Source organism: Hemicordylus capensis, chromosome 2 (genome assembly GCF_027244095.1).
Source record: "Hemicordylus capensis ecotype Gifberg chromosome 2, rHemCap1.1.pri, whole genome shotgun sequence".
Lineage (NCBI taxonomy): Eukaryota > Metazoa > Chordata > Lepidosauria > Squamata > Cordylidae > Hemicordylus > Hemicordylus capensis.
This window is the reverse complement of record NC_069658.1, coordinates 223698598-223710251: the sequence shown is the minus strand read 5'-3', so window position 1 is coordinate 223710251 and position 11654 is coordinate 223698598. Positions and strand designations below refer to the sequence as shown.

The 11654-nt window shown below is 48.3% G+C and overlaps 1 protein-coding gene across 1 annotated transcript in view; it reads left to right on the top strand.

The window, feature by feature from the left end:
* The window catches only part of SLC5A5 (solute carrier family 5 member 5), a 47970-nt gene that overhangs the window by 18124 nt on the left and 18192 nt on the right, over nt 1-11654 (top strand). The window contains exons 6-8 of the mRNA XM_053293228.1: nt 2962-3102; nt 6268-6397; nt 7730-7818. Of these exons, the coding sequence (XP_053149203.1) occupies nt 2962-3102; nt 6268-6397; nt 7730-7818 (360 nt within the window). The remainder of the gene's footprint in view (nt 1-2961; nt 3103-6267; nt 6398-7729; nt 7819-11654) is intronic.

Sequence of the window (11654 nt, the reverse complement as noted above, 5' to 3'; positions counted from 1 at the left end):
GCAGAGGGAACCAAAGCCCTTTTTCAGACATCATGTTGAACACTTGTACGCCAATTATGCCTAGGGCTGTGCAAGTTTGGCTCAAGGAGGTCAGAAATGCTCTGATTTGGGCCAACGTCGGGGGGAAACTGAACCTGCCAGTCATTTTGGAAAGTCTAGGTTGGTTCGGATTTCTCCAACATGGTTCGGTAAATTTCAGAGCATTTCAGAACTCCAAATGGCAGCAGGAGGCCACACTTTACCCCCATTGATTGCAGCTGGGTTTTTAAAAAAGGCATCTTTGGGCATCTGCCTGCCCGCCTGCCCATGGTTTTTTTTTTAATTTTAAATTTTAAGCCAGTTTTTAAACTTACAGTTTAAAAATGAAAGCGGCTGATTTCCAGATATCGCCTGCAGTTTTCTGATGTGTCATAACTTTCCTTCCACATTCTCTGTGACTTCAATTTCCAGCTTACTTTAAAAAATCAATTTTAAAAAATGGATGGTCACATTCACTTTAAATTAAATACAAAGAGTCCAAGAGTCCATCATTATCTACTGTGTGCTGACTTCCAGAGCTCCCAGGCTTGTTGGAGGTTGTGTGTTTTTTGGCAATTTTTCTCTTTCCCGATAGACTTCTGTGGGGATTTTTGCCAATCAAAAAATCAGAGGTTTTTCTGACCCCAGCCTTCTGAAGGGTCCAAAAAGGTCCAAACTGACACCTGGGGTTCCGGATCCAGTCTGATCCGACCTTATATTTGGAGTCATGCACGACCCTAATTATGCAATGTACACAGATACAAACTGCAGCTTGCAGTTTGTAGTGAGCTCTACACAGGCACAGTTATTTACAAGTTATGTTAAACACAGGTACAGAAGTACACTTTCTGGCTGTACCATGCATTTGAGGGGTCTGTATCCAGGTTCACCTTTAAAATGAAGGCAGGTTCATTCATTCACACAAAAACATTTACATATGTATAGACACCTGTACACTTGTACAACATAGGGGCGCATTCACATGTAACAGGAAACCAGAGTTGCAGGAGCCTGAGGTTTCCTTATCGTGATGTCAAAACATGTGCAGCTCTGGTCCCATTCCTTTTGTGACACGAGGTTCTGTGCCAGAAACTCTAATTTGAACCCTCAGTTTGTAGTGAGTTTCGCTGCTCAAAACTGAGAGTCCACGGAGGCTCCGTTGTATCTGAATGTAGCACTGGAGTCTGCATTCGGCTGGACTGGAGGGAGGCTGCTCCTCCCTCTCTCCTTCCATGATTGACTGTGCGGGCTGCCCATCAAGCAAGAAGGAAGCCCGCACAGCCAGTTCCCTCTCCTCTCTGCCATCTCACTGACTGCAGAGAGGGTGCTCTCCCTGTTGTCCGAATGCAGACAGGAAAGCGGGGGTTGGGAGAGTGGAACAATTGGACCCACGATTCCACCTGACATGTGAATGCAGCCATAATGTCTGAATAGGGCCCAAGTCTCATCCAAATGTTGACACTTTCCCATTGGGTTATTTTCAATGGGCTACAGACTTGATAGCCTTTTCAGTGTTGTGGAAACATCATCTGAGAACATTCCCCACAGTTCCTCCTTGGGAGAAACCATGACACACTCTTCGAATTTCTACAGATTTCCAGCCTTTTCTGTGTTTGGGAGAGAGAGTGTTTGATATATGGACACCAAGACAGGAACCATCAATATATCTTGAAAACATACCAAAAGGACCAAATTTTGTTTTTGTTGTTTATTTCAAGCTTTTAGATACCTTTCAAATAAAAACCTGTTCCAAGGCAGGTTACAATTAAAAACAGTGTGGGCCACCTCTCCTCATAAGTGTTTGGGGTTGTGCTTGTTCCTCTCCCTTGCAGGCAATTAAAACCAGGCATACTTGTACAACTAAATCACTGCAATTTAAACTGGTAGTTGTAATAATAACAACTCTTCCCCTGGGCATCTCCGACGCCTGCCCGGCCCACTTCTCCCCCCATGGTTTCTGGCCAGCTTTCAAGCTGGCTCCTCCCCTCCCCTCCTGCCACCGCCTCCTCTTCCTGGCAGCCCAGTCTCCTCCTCACCCTGGCGGCTGGGCCTGCTGCTGCACCCTCGTTGCTGCCGCCTCCCTGCCACAGCTGGGCCTGCCACCGCCGCCTCCCTGCTGCAGCAGGGCCCACTGCTGCCTCTCCGCCATGGCTGGGCCTGCCGCTGCCACCTCCCCTCCACGGCCGGGCCCGCGGATGCTGCCTCCCCACAGCAGTCAGGCCCACCACTGCCTCTACCTCCCCAACGTGGCCGCCGCCTTGCCTATCTCTTCTTGCCTGCCTCTCCTCACTGCCGCCATTAGCTTCTGGTCTAGCAATCAGCAGCCAACCGGCGCCCAGCCAATCAGGTGCCTCCTTTGCCGGCATGCATAGCCTTGCCACATCCCCACACATGGCTGGTGGCTGGCTAAGAGAATTAAGGATGATGATGATGATGATGATGATAAATAAATAAATAATCCCTGACTGGAGAGAGGATAGAAACAGCAGCTTGAGATTAAAAAAAAAACACCTTGGCTGAGGACCAGACTAAATTACTCATGGGTAGTCCTGCTGGAATTAATGGGACAAATTAGTCATGACTAGTTTAATAAATGTCAGTGGGATTACTCAGGAGTCTATATCATTTGCTAACATATTTGCACAATTTAGGCTGGTTATGAGTCACTGAATGCTGCTGGCTTCATCCCCTGTAATAAATAGACTCCTCTCCTTGGCTAAATTTCCAGACTAAATTACTCCACAATAGTCCTACTGAAATGAAGTCGTCCTTTAGAGTAGCTGCTGGGTAGTTTTATTGAGTAACTTAGTCTGGACGTCAGCCTTTGAGTTCCCAGGGCCTGTAACTCATGAGATCTAGCAACTTGAAGACTGGACAAATAGATGTGATACTGATTCTGGGGCCATCTGCCTCACTTTCTGTAACACCCCTTCTGTTCCCCAGTTTCAACCCGGACCCTCGGAGCCGCTACACCTTCTGGACTTTAATTTTTGGTGGGACGATGGTTTGGCTTTCCATGTATGGTGTGAACCAGGCCCAAGTCCAGCGTTATGTTGCCTGCAAGACTGAGAAGGAGGCAAAACTGTGAGTCAGACAGAAGAAAGGGAAGGTGTGGGGGGTATTTCCTCCTTGTTGGAAATATGAGTACACATGGGCTCCACAACTTTGACCCTCTTGCAGATGTTGGACTACAACTCCCATTCTCATCCCTGATCATTAGCCACTGTGGCTGGGAATGATGGGAGTTGTAGTCTGAAAACAGCTGGTGGGTCAAAGTTGTGCAGGCCTGGAGCAGACTAGATTCAAATCCTTGCTTGGCCTTTATCTCATGGTTTGAGTTAGCTATCAGCTGATCTGAAATTCATCATCGATGAAAACATAAAAGCACGTGAGATTAAGTGTGAAAGTCATAGGCTGTACATGAGATATGAAGGTAGAAAGAGTATTGGTACTGTCCATATCATCTGCTAATATATTTGCACAATATAAAGGGGAAAGGGTCAGCCCACACTGCTTTAAGATATCTTTGCATGGAAAGGTTAGTTCAGGGATTCCCCACCTGTGGTACTCCAGAGGTTGCTGAACTACAACAACCTTCATCCCTAGCCACAATAAATTGTAGCTGGGGATGATGGGAGTTATAGTTCAGCAACATCTGGAGTTCCACAGGTTTGGAACCACTGGGCTAGATAGAGTAGGAAAGTATGAGTATTTTGGAAGAGTGTCTGCTCCCATATATAAATTGGGCTGTGGGTTAAGATCTTCTGAGGATGTGGCCTGGGTGACCCCACCTGGGTGACCCCTTGGTGAGGAGAGCTGGTCTTGGTAGCAAGCATGGATTGTCCCCTTTGCTAAGCTGGGTCCACCCTGGTTTGCATTTGAATGGGAGACTACATTCATGAGCACTATAAGATATCCCCCTTAGGGGATGGGGCCGCTCTGGAATGAGCATATGCATGTTTGCATGCAGAAAGTTCCAGGTTCCCTCCCTGGCATCATCTCCAAGATAGGGCTGAGGGAGATTCCTGCCTGCAACCTTGGAGAAGCTGCTGCCAGTCTCTGTAGACAATACTGAGCTAGATGGACCAATGGTCTGACTCTGTATAAGGCAGCTTCCTATTTTTCCTACCATCAGAAGTAAAAAAATGGATGCCTATCAGAATGTTAGTTGGAGGGGACTTTGGAGGTCTTCTAGCCCAACTCACAGAACAGAACAGAAACAGGCACAGAACAGAAACGGGCTTTTCCATAGACTTTGCAACTCCAGTTGGTTACAGAGGCACCTTTCAAAGTGGTGATTCTCTTGTATTTAGCAGGGGAAGAGCAACTGTCCCAATTCAACCCCAGCACAGCTGCTGGTGTTTACTCTGTGCTTCTCTTTAGACTGTGACACCCTTGGGGACAGAGCACCATCCTCTTCTCATTATTATTGTTCTTTTTCTTTGTAAACCACTATGGAAACTTCTGCTGGAAAGTGATATATAATAATCATACTGGTAGTGGTAATACCATCCCTAGGCAGATTCATCCACATTCTATACTCCTGCCTTTTGGGTGCCAAAGCATCTTTGTTTGCCTAAAGCCTTTGGCAGCATTTCGTGCTTGTTTTATTTGTGGTTTATTTGATTTTTATTTTTTTTAATTGGCACCTGGTTTTGGTGTCTGGTAAAGGGGCATGTTTTTTATGATCTGGCCCTTAGGTGGGGGGTGGGTGTGGGTGGGAATATTGGAGGATTGGCAGGCTATAAATACAGATAGGTAAATATAAAAATCTATTTGTGGCTCAACAGCTCCTTTGCATTACCAATTTCCCCTCGCTGGCTTCCCTGTCTGCAAGTGCGGTTACAAAACAGTCTTATAAGTTGTACAGGAGGAGATTGTACGGGGGAGATTAGACACATGATGTCTAATGTCTGGACACAGATGTCCAGGGCCACAGGGGACGGCCTGGAAATTCAAGGAACGGTTGAAAATAATGATGGTTGGGTTGTTGTTGGCATTGCTGAAGGGTGGATTAGGGAAAGATTTGTGCTTCCTAAAGATGTACCTGGATGGAGGAGAGCAGCATATGGAATGCTCTGGCGTCATATTGGGAGGAGAGCTAGTCTTGTGGTAGCAAGACCTCTGCAAGAGATTTTTCATGGCCAGATATGGCGAAAACTATTGGGGAAAGTACTGGGGGGAGATGGCAAGGGGCAGAAATCATGGGGGTAGCTTCAGCCATAGTTGCAATAGGGTTTTTCAACCCTCCAGGACTGGCCATATGTCTCCCGGCAAAATGAAAAAGCAACCCTGCCGATATTGAGGGCTTCATTGTGTCAACACCTTTGGGGAAAATATTGGGGGAGAAAAATTGCCAGGAATCTCTTCAGTCAGAGTTGGCAGTCCTAGTCCACCTCTGAGGAGAGCTAGTCCTGTGGTAGCGAGCATGAATTGCCCCCTTTGCTAAGCAGGGCCCACCCCGGTTTGCACTGGAATGGGAGACTACTTGTGTGAGCACTGCAAGATCTCCCCCTTAGGGCAGTGGTGCACAACTCCAATACCCCAGAGGGCCAGAACCAACCATGACTTAGTGTGTGGGGGCCAAGGTGAATGTTCAGCATATTAATGATTACATTAAAATTAATTATTAAATATAAATGAAAACAATGATTAATTACTCATTAAAAATATTAGTGGAAGCAATTCTTAGTTAACCACAGCCTGAGGAGAGAAGAGGAGGTTGCTAGCAACTGTTCCTCCTTTCTGCCCTTCAAGTACTTTCAAAGCTTAATTTTGGAAGAGGACTGACCCTTCCCCGCATCAGGGCCATGGGGCAAGGCAGCACTTTGCACCTTACCTTAGGCACCACAAAACATTGGGCCCACCCTTGGGCCAGCAAAAAAGTCCCTGCGGGCGAGCTCCAATATCCAAATGCTTTATGTTACGCATGCCTGCCTTAGGGGATGGGGCCGCTCTGGGAAGAGCATCTGCATGCAGATGGTCCCAGGTTCCCTCCCTGGAAGCATCTCCAAGACAGGGCTGAGGGAGATTCCTGCCTGCAACCTTGGAGAAGCCGCTGCCAGTCTGTGAAGAGAATACTGAGCTAGATAGACCAAGGGTCTGACTCAGTATACGGCAGCCTCCTGTGTTCCTGTGATCCAAGCCTCCTGGTTTTAATGACCCCTGCATTTTCCAACAGTTCATTTGTCTTTCCTGTCCTATACATATTGTTTCTTTTCATCCGCTCTGCCCCCTTGCCCATGCTAGAGCTCTCCTCGTCAATCAAGTGGGCCTCTTCTTCATCGTCTCCTGTGCGTTGGGCTGTGGCATTGTGATGTTTGCTCTCTACAAGGACTGTGACCCTCTCTTGGCTGGCTACATCTCTGCACCTGACCAGGTAAGCCGAGGCTGCTGGAGCAAGCTTGGAAGGGAGAGGGGAGGGGAGCTGTGGACACAGCCAGAGAGGCAGCTTGCAGTGGAAAGGAATGATGGGGTGGGAACCTCTCGGAGGCTTCAGACAGAGGAGGACTTGTGACGGAGCCAAGCAAGAAATGTTGTTTTAAAGTCCTCTCTGCCTCTCTTCCCCAGACCCACAGGGCTTATTCATCACATGAGCCAAGGCAGGGTAGAAGGAGCCGCCAGCCAGGATAGGGGAGCCCAATCCAAAGTCGTGTGAACTCAAAAAGCAAAGTAGGAGGAGGAGGGGACAGTGTTCGTGTGGCAGGCACCAGCTAGGTAGAATGGCTTTCCGTTCACCCCCAGTAATATCCTGGGGATGGAATGTGGGTCGGGTGTGCCCGTCCAACACAACAGCTTTCATCTCTGACACTCCCAGGAACACAGGAAGCTGCTTCATATTGAGTCAGATTATTGGCCCATCTAGTTCAGTATTGCCTACACTGACTGGCAGCAGCTCTCTAAGGTTTCAGGCAGGAGTCCCTCGCAGACCTGGTTGGAGATGCTGCCAGGGAGTGAACCTGGGACCTTCTTCAGCAAAGCAGTTGCTCTACCACTGAACTTTGGCCCCATCTCCTAAGGAGAAGATCTTACAGCAGACAGAACTCATATCCAAAGGCATACGAAGGTGGAACCTCCTTAGCAAAGGACCAGCTCTCTCTCTCCCCGCTCCTACTAACTTGCTCTCACATGACTGTGCATTGGAAGTGCCCACGGCTCTCCTACCATGACTGGTCGCTCCTCTGACCTTGTTTTGGATGGCTCTTTTTAAAGAGGCTTTTTAATGTTTCATCTCTGTTTGGATCTGGTAGGTTCTTTAGTTTTTCTAGTTCTCAGTTTTGAGCTTTTAAAAGAAGTTTTAATTTGAATCTTTTTTTAAAAAAAGTAATGCTAAATCTGGTTTTAGCCTGGTCTTTTAACCTGTTTAACTTAAATTTGGTTAACTTTATTGCTCTTATTTTACATTGCATCTTTTTATTAATGTTGTGAGCAGCCCTGAGCAGTAGTGTACTGGAGAGGTGGGGTATAAATATTTTGAATGAATGGATGAATGCCCCCTGCATGTAAAGCTCTGTATAGTCCAGTTTCTTGTTTCCACAGTGATTAGTCAGATGTATTTATTTACCTATTGCATTAATATCCCGCTCTTCATCCAAGAAGGAGGGAACCTTACATTGCAAATGCACAAGACCCCCTCTCCAGACCCCAACCTCTAATGCTTGATCTTGATCTTCTCTGAAATGCACCTGTGTCCATCTCACCTTTTCCCTAGTACATGCCGTATTTGGTCCTGGATATCTTCGAGAAATACCCAGGAGTACCTGGCCTTTTCCTGGCCTGTGCGTACAGTGGAACTCTGAGGTAAGGGTGAAAAACAGAGGGTGATCCTCCTGCTTCTTTGGAAGAGAGTGCTCTCTTTTCCCCCCTTTGGTCTGTGACCTGCCTTCGAGGAAGAACATGCCTTGGGAAACTCACACATGGGGCTGAAATCAGGCTAAGGGCCCTTCAGATGGAGAAACACTGAGGCTATTCTCATGATTGCAGAAAATTGGACTAGCCTCAGCTGCGAGGTTCTAGAGTGGGTAACCCGCTCAAGTACCCCTCCCCTAAAACCGGGTGTGTGGAGCGAGTGCTCCGCAAACCCATTTTTTAAAACTCACGAGTAGCCGCGGCAAGGCTTGGCGCCACAGCTACTCATGAGGAGACCCCCGGAGGGGAGGCGAAAAGCTGCCTCCTGTCTCCAGAGGTCTTGCCCGCATGCCCTGCGTGCTCGTGCAGGGCATGCTGCAGCTTCCGGGGGGCGAACGGCCCCCGCTCCCCCCAGCCCCTGCCGGCTCCATCACGGAGCTGGCAATCATGTGGGCGGCCGATCTGGCCACCTAGGGCTCCCGCCTGGATCGTCTGCGGCTTAGCCCGCTCTCCCCTCTCAGCTCCTGAAACCGGGTCTCATTGATTGTGAGACCTGGCTCAGTGTGTTTGAAAACGCAAGTTCTTTGCATCCCGAGGGTGTGTTTCCCCATCTCTCAGTTTTGCAGTGCTCTCTTTGGGGCATCTGCTGCCCATCCATGATGAAAACACCTTTTGGATGAAAGTACAGTCACAGAGTCAGAGAGGCTGTTCTCACAAGCAGCCACGACTGGGCTAGGGCAGCTAGGCTAAGAAGCTGGGCTCTTAAACAAGGTTAAGTGAGCAGGCACTCCCTTAACTCCATTTAACTGGCCATGTGCCAGTGCTTTCAGACTGCGCTGAAACACTGACGGGTGCCCATCCATCACTGGGGGGGCCCCACAATGCACTGTGCACTCGTGCAGTGCATTGTGGGATTTCCAGGGGCCGGGACAAGTCCCGGCCCGTGTGCTTCTGTGCTGCCTGGGGCAGTGGTGGACCATCTGGGCACGCAATCCAGGCGCCCAGACAGTCCTCGGAGATCGTCTGCACGGTAGGCTGGTCTTGTGGTCGCAAGCATGAATTCTCCCCTTTGCTAAGCAGGTTTGCATTTGAATGGGAGACAAGTGTGAGCACTGTAAGATATTCCCCTTCAGGGATGGGGCCGCTCTGGGAAGAGCCCCTGCCTGCTTGCCTGCAGAAGGTTCCTAGTTCCCTCCCTGGCAGCATCTCCAAGATTGGGTGGAGAGGGACTCCTGCCTGTATCCTTGGAGATGCTGCTGCTAGTCTGTATAAGGCAGCCTCTTGTGTTCCTATGTAAGACAGGCTTTTGCAGCCCTTTCCACTAGTCCTCTCATGTGATCGTGAGAAAGGGCTCATTGAATGTGAGAGTTGAAAGGGACCTATGAAGTCTCCTGCTCAGTGCAGGAATCCATCTCTCTGTCGATCTCACACATTTGTATACTGCCCCAAACGCAAGTCTCTCCACAAGAATCTGCAAGAGCATCTCTGACAGGTGGCTGTCCACTCTCTAAACAGGAGCCGAGGAAGCTGCTGGCAGCAGTCTCTCCCAGGGACTGAGCCTGAGATCTTCCGCATGCAAAACAGGGGCTCTCCCACTGAGCTACTGCTCCACTTCCTAAGGGGAATATCTTTCAACAGTCGCCTGTAATCACCTATCCAAGTGCAAACAAGGTGACGCCTGCTTAGCAAAGCAGACAGTTCGTGCTTGCTACTGCACTTTCAGCTCTCCACCCTCGGCTTGCTAACCTCCCAAGTACTTTTAAGGTTGTCTGAGGAGACGTGCTCCTTTTCATGACAGGTTGATGGCAAATGGCCAGCAGCAGGTGGAGTTGCAAAACTGAGGGCGGGGGAAGCACGTCCTCTGGATGCAGAGGTGGAGTGGGGGGGGGGGGGACTAGTGTTTTCAAACGCAGCATTTCTTGGTCTGGAAGGAGAGCGAAATGCTGCATTCCTCAGTGATATATCCCCTGCTAACTGAGCAAAGAGGCACCTTTTAAAAGTGGCGATTCTCTTTCTTTAGCAGGGGAAGAGCAACTGGCCCTATCCATCCCCAGCTCAGCATCCCTCCAGTGCCTGTTGCTAGTGTCTATCTCAGGGTTTCTTAACGTGTGGGTCCCCAGATGTTATTGGACTTCAACTCCCATAACCCTCAGCCCCAGTGGCCTTTGGTTGGGAATTATGGGAGTTGAAGTCCAATTACATCTGGGGACCCACACGTTGAGAATCCCTGGTCTATCTGATGTTTCTTTTTTAGACTGTGAGTCATTTGGGGTCAGGGAGCCTTCTCTCTCTCTTTCTTTCTCTCTCTTTCTCTCTCTCTGCTTTGGGAACTTGGATAAAAATCAGTATATGAATATTCATCATAAATATTCGTTGTAAAGTGTCGGATGACCCATCCAGCCCCATCAGAGCATGCCATGTTTCTACTTTCAGAACAGCCCCTGCTGTGGATGTATAATGTCTGCAGCACCACTGCATCTACTGTAAGATATAGCAGTATATATGTTTGTATATACAGCATCATGAAGAGAAGAGTCTGGAAACGTCTGAGTCACCGTTCATATTCCAAAAGGCATCTCGATGTTAGCAACAAATGAGAATATTGCATTCAACCCAAGTGTTTCAGTTTTCAGGGCTGCATCCACCCCTGTTTCCTCTTACCTGTGTCCTGTTAATCGTTGTCTCTTTTTGCCCTATGTTGGGAATTTGGGAATGACTTTTGTTTTAAAAAGACCTTCCTCCTGAACAAGACCCTTGATCTTCCTCAGGTCTTTACTGACTGGCAGCTGCTCTGCAGGTTTCCTGAGAGGGGACTTTCCCAGCCCTACCTGGAGATTGGTCACTCTAGCTCAGTATTGTCTACACAGACTGGCAGTGGCAGATCTCTCCCAGCCCTATCTGGAGATGCTGCCAGGGATTGAACCTGGGACCTTTTGCATGCAAAGCAGATACTCTGCCTCTGCACTTTTAATAGCTCTTTCCTTGCCCTGCCTGGAGTTTAGGGGTGTGCAAATTGATTCAGATACAAATTGATTTCTACCCGAATATAGCTGATTCGCGTGATTCAGAGACAAAACAAATCACCCATTGGCTAGATTCGGGTACAAATCAAATTGCGCCTAATTTGATTCGGATCTATTTGAGTTTCGGATCCCTCCTATTAATTCCCCCAGATTCCCTAAGCTCTAGCCCTTATAGAAGTGGAGTTATTGAGCAAAATGTGTGGTCACTATTTTTCAAGTGTTTGGATTGTTTGGTGTATAATAACTTTCACTCAATGAATCCTTATGAGGATTCATTACACACCTTCATTTCGTCTGTTCATTTTGACTGTCTTTTTGAAAGCGCCAACTGACAACTGCCATGTGCCAACTACACCCCACTCCAACCCGCAAGGCAGTGGGGTACTACTCAGTTTAAGTTAAGTGCCTAATGGGTAGAGGCTACCACCCAAATTGCAGAGGAATTGGGCAAGGGGCTGATTTTGGGTGAATTGTTTAAGTTTTAGTGCCTTTGGGGCAGATTTGGGGCATAAAGTGGGATTTGGGGTGGAAGAGTGGGGTGGGGTGGTAGTACCTTATGGCTGGAGGCTACCACCCAAATTGCAGGGGGATTGGGCAAAGGGCTGATTTTTGGTGAATTGTTGAAGTTTATGCGTTTTTAAGGATTCCCCCCATAAGGTATAATGGAGGTGTATCGCTTCATGTCAGGGGGAAAGGGGTGGCCTATAGCGGTGTGGGGTTGGTGGTAGTGCCCAAGGGGGGCAAGGAAGCTACCAGAATTTTTTC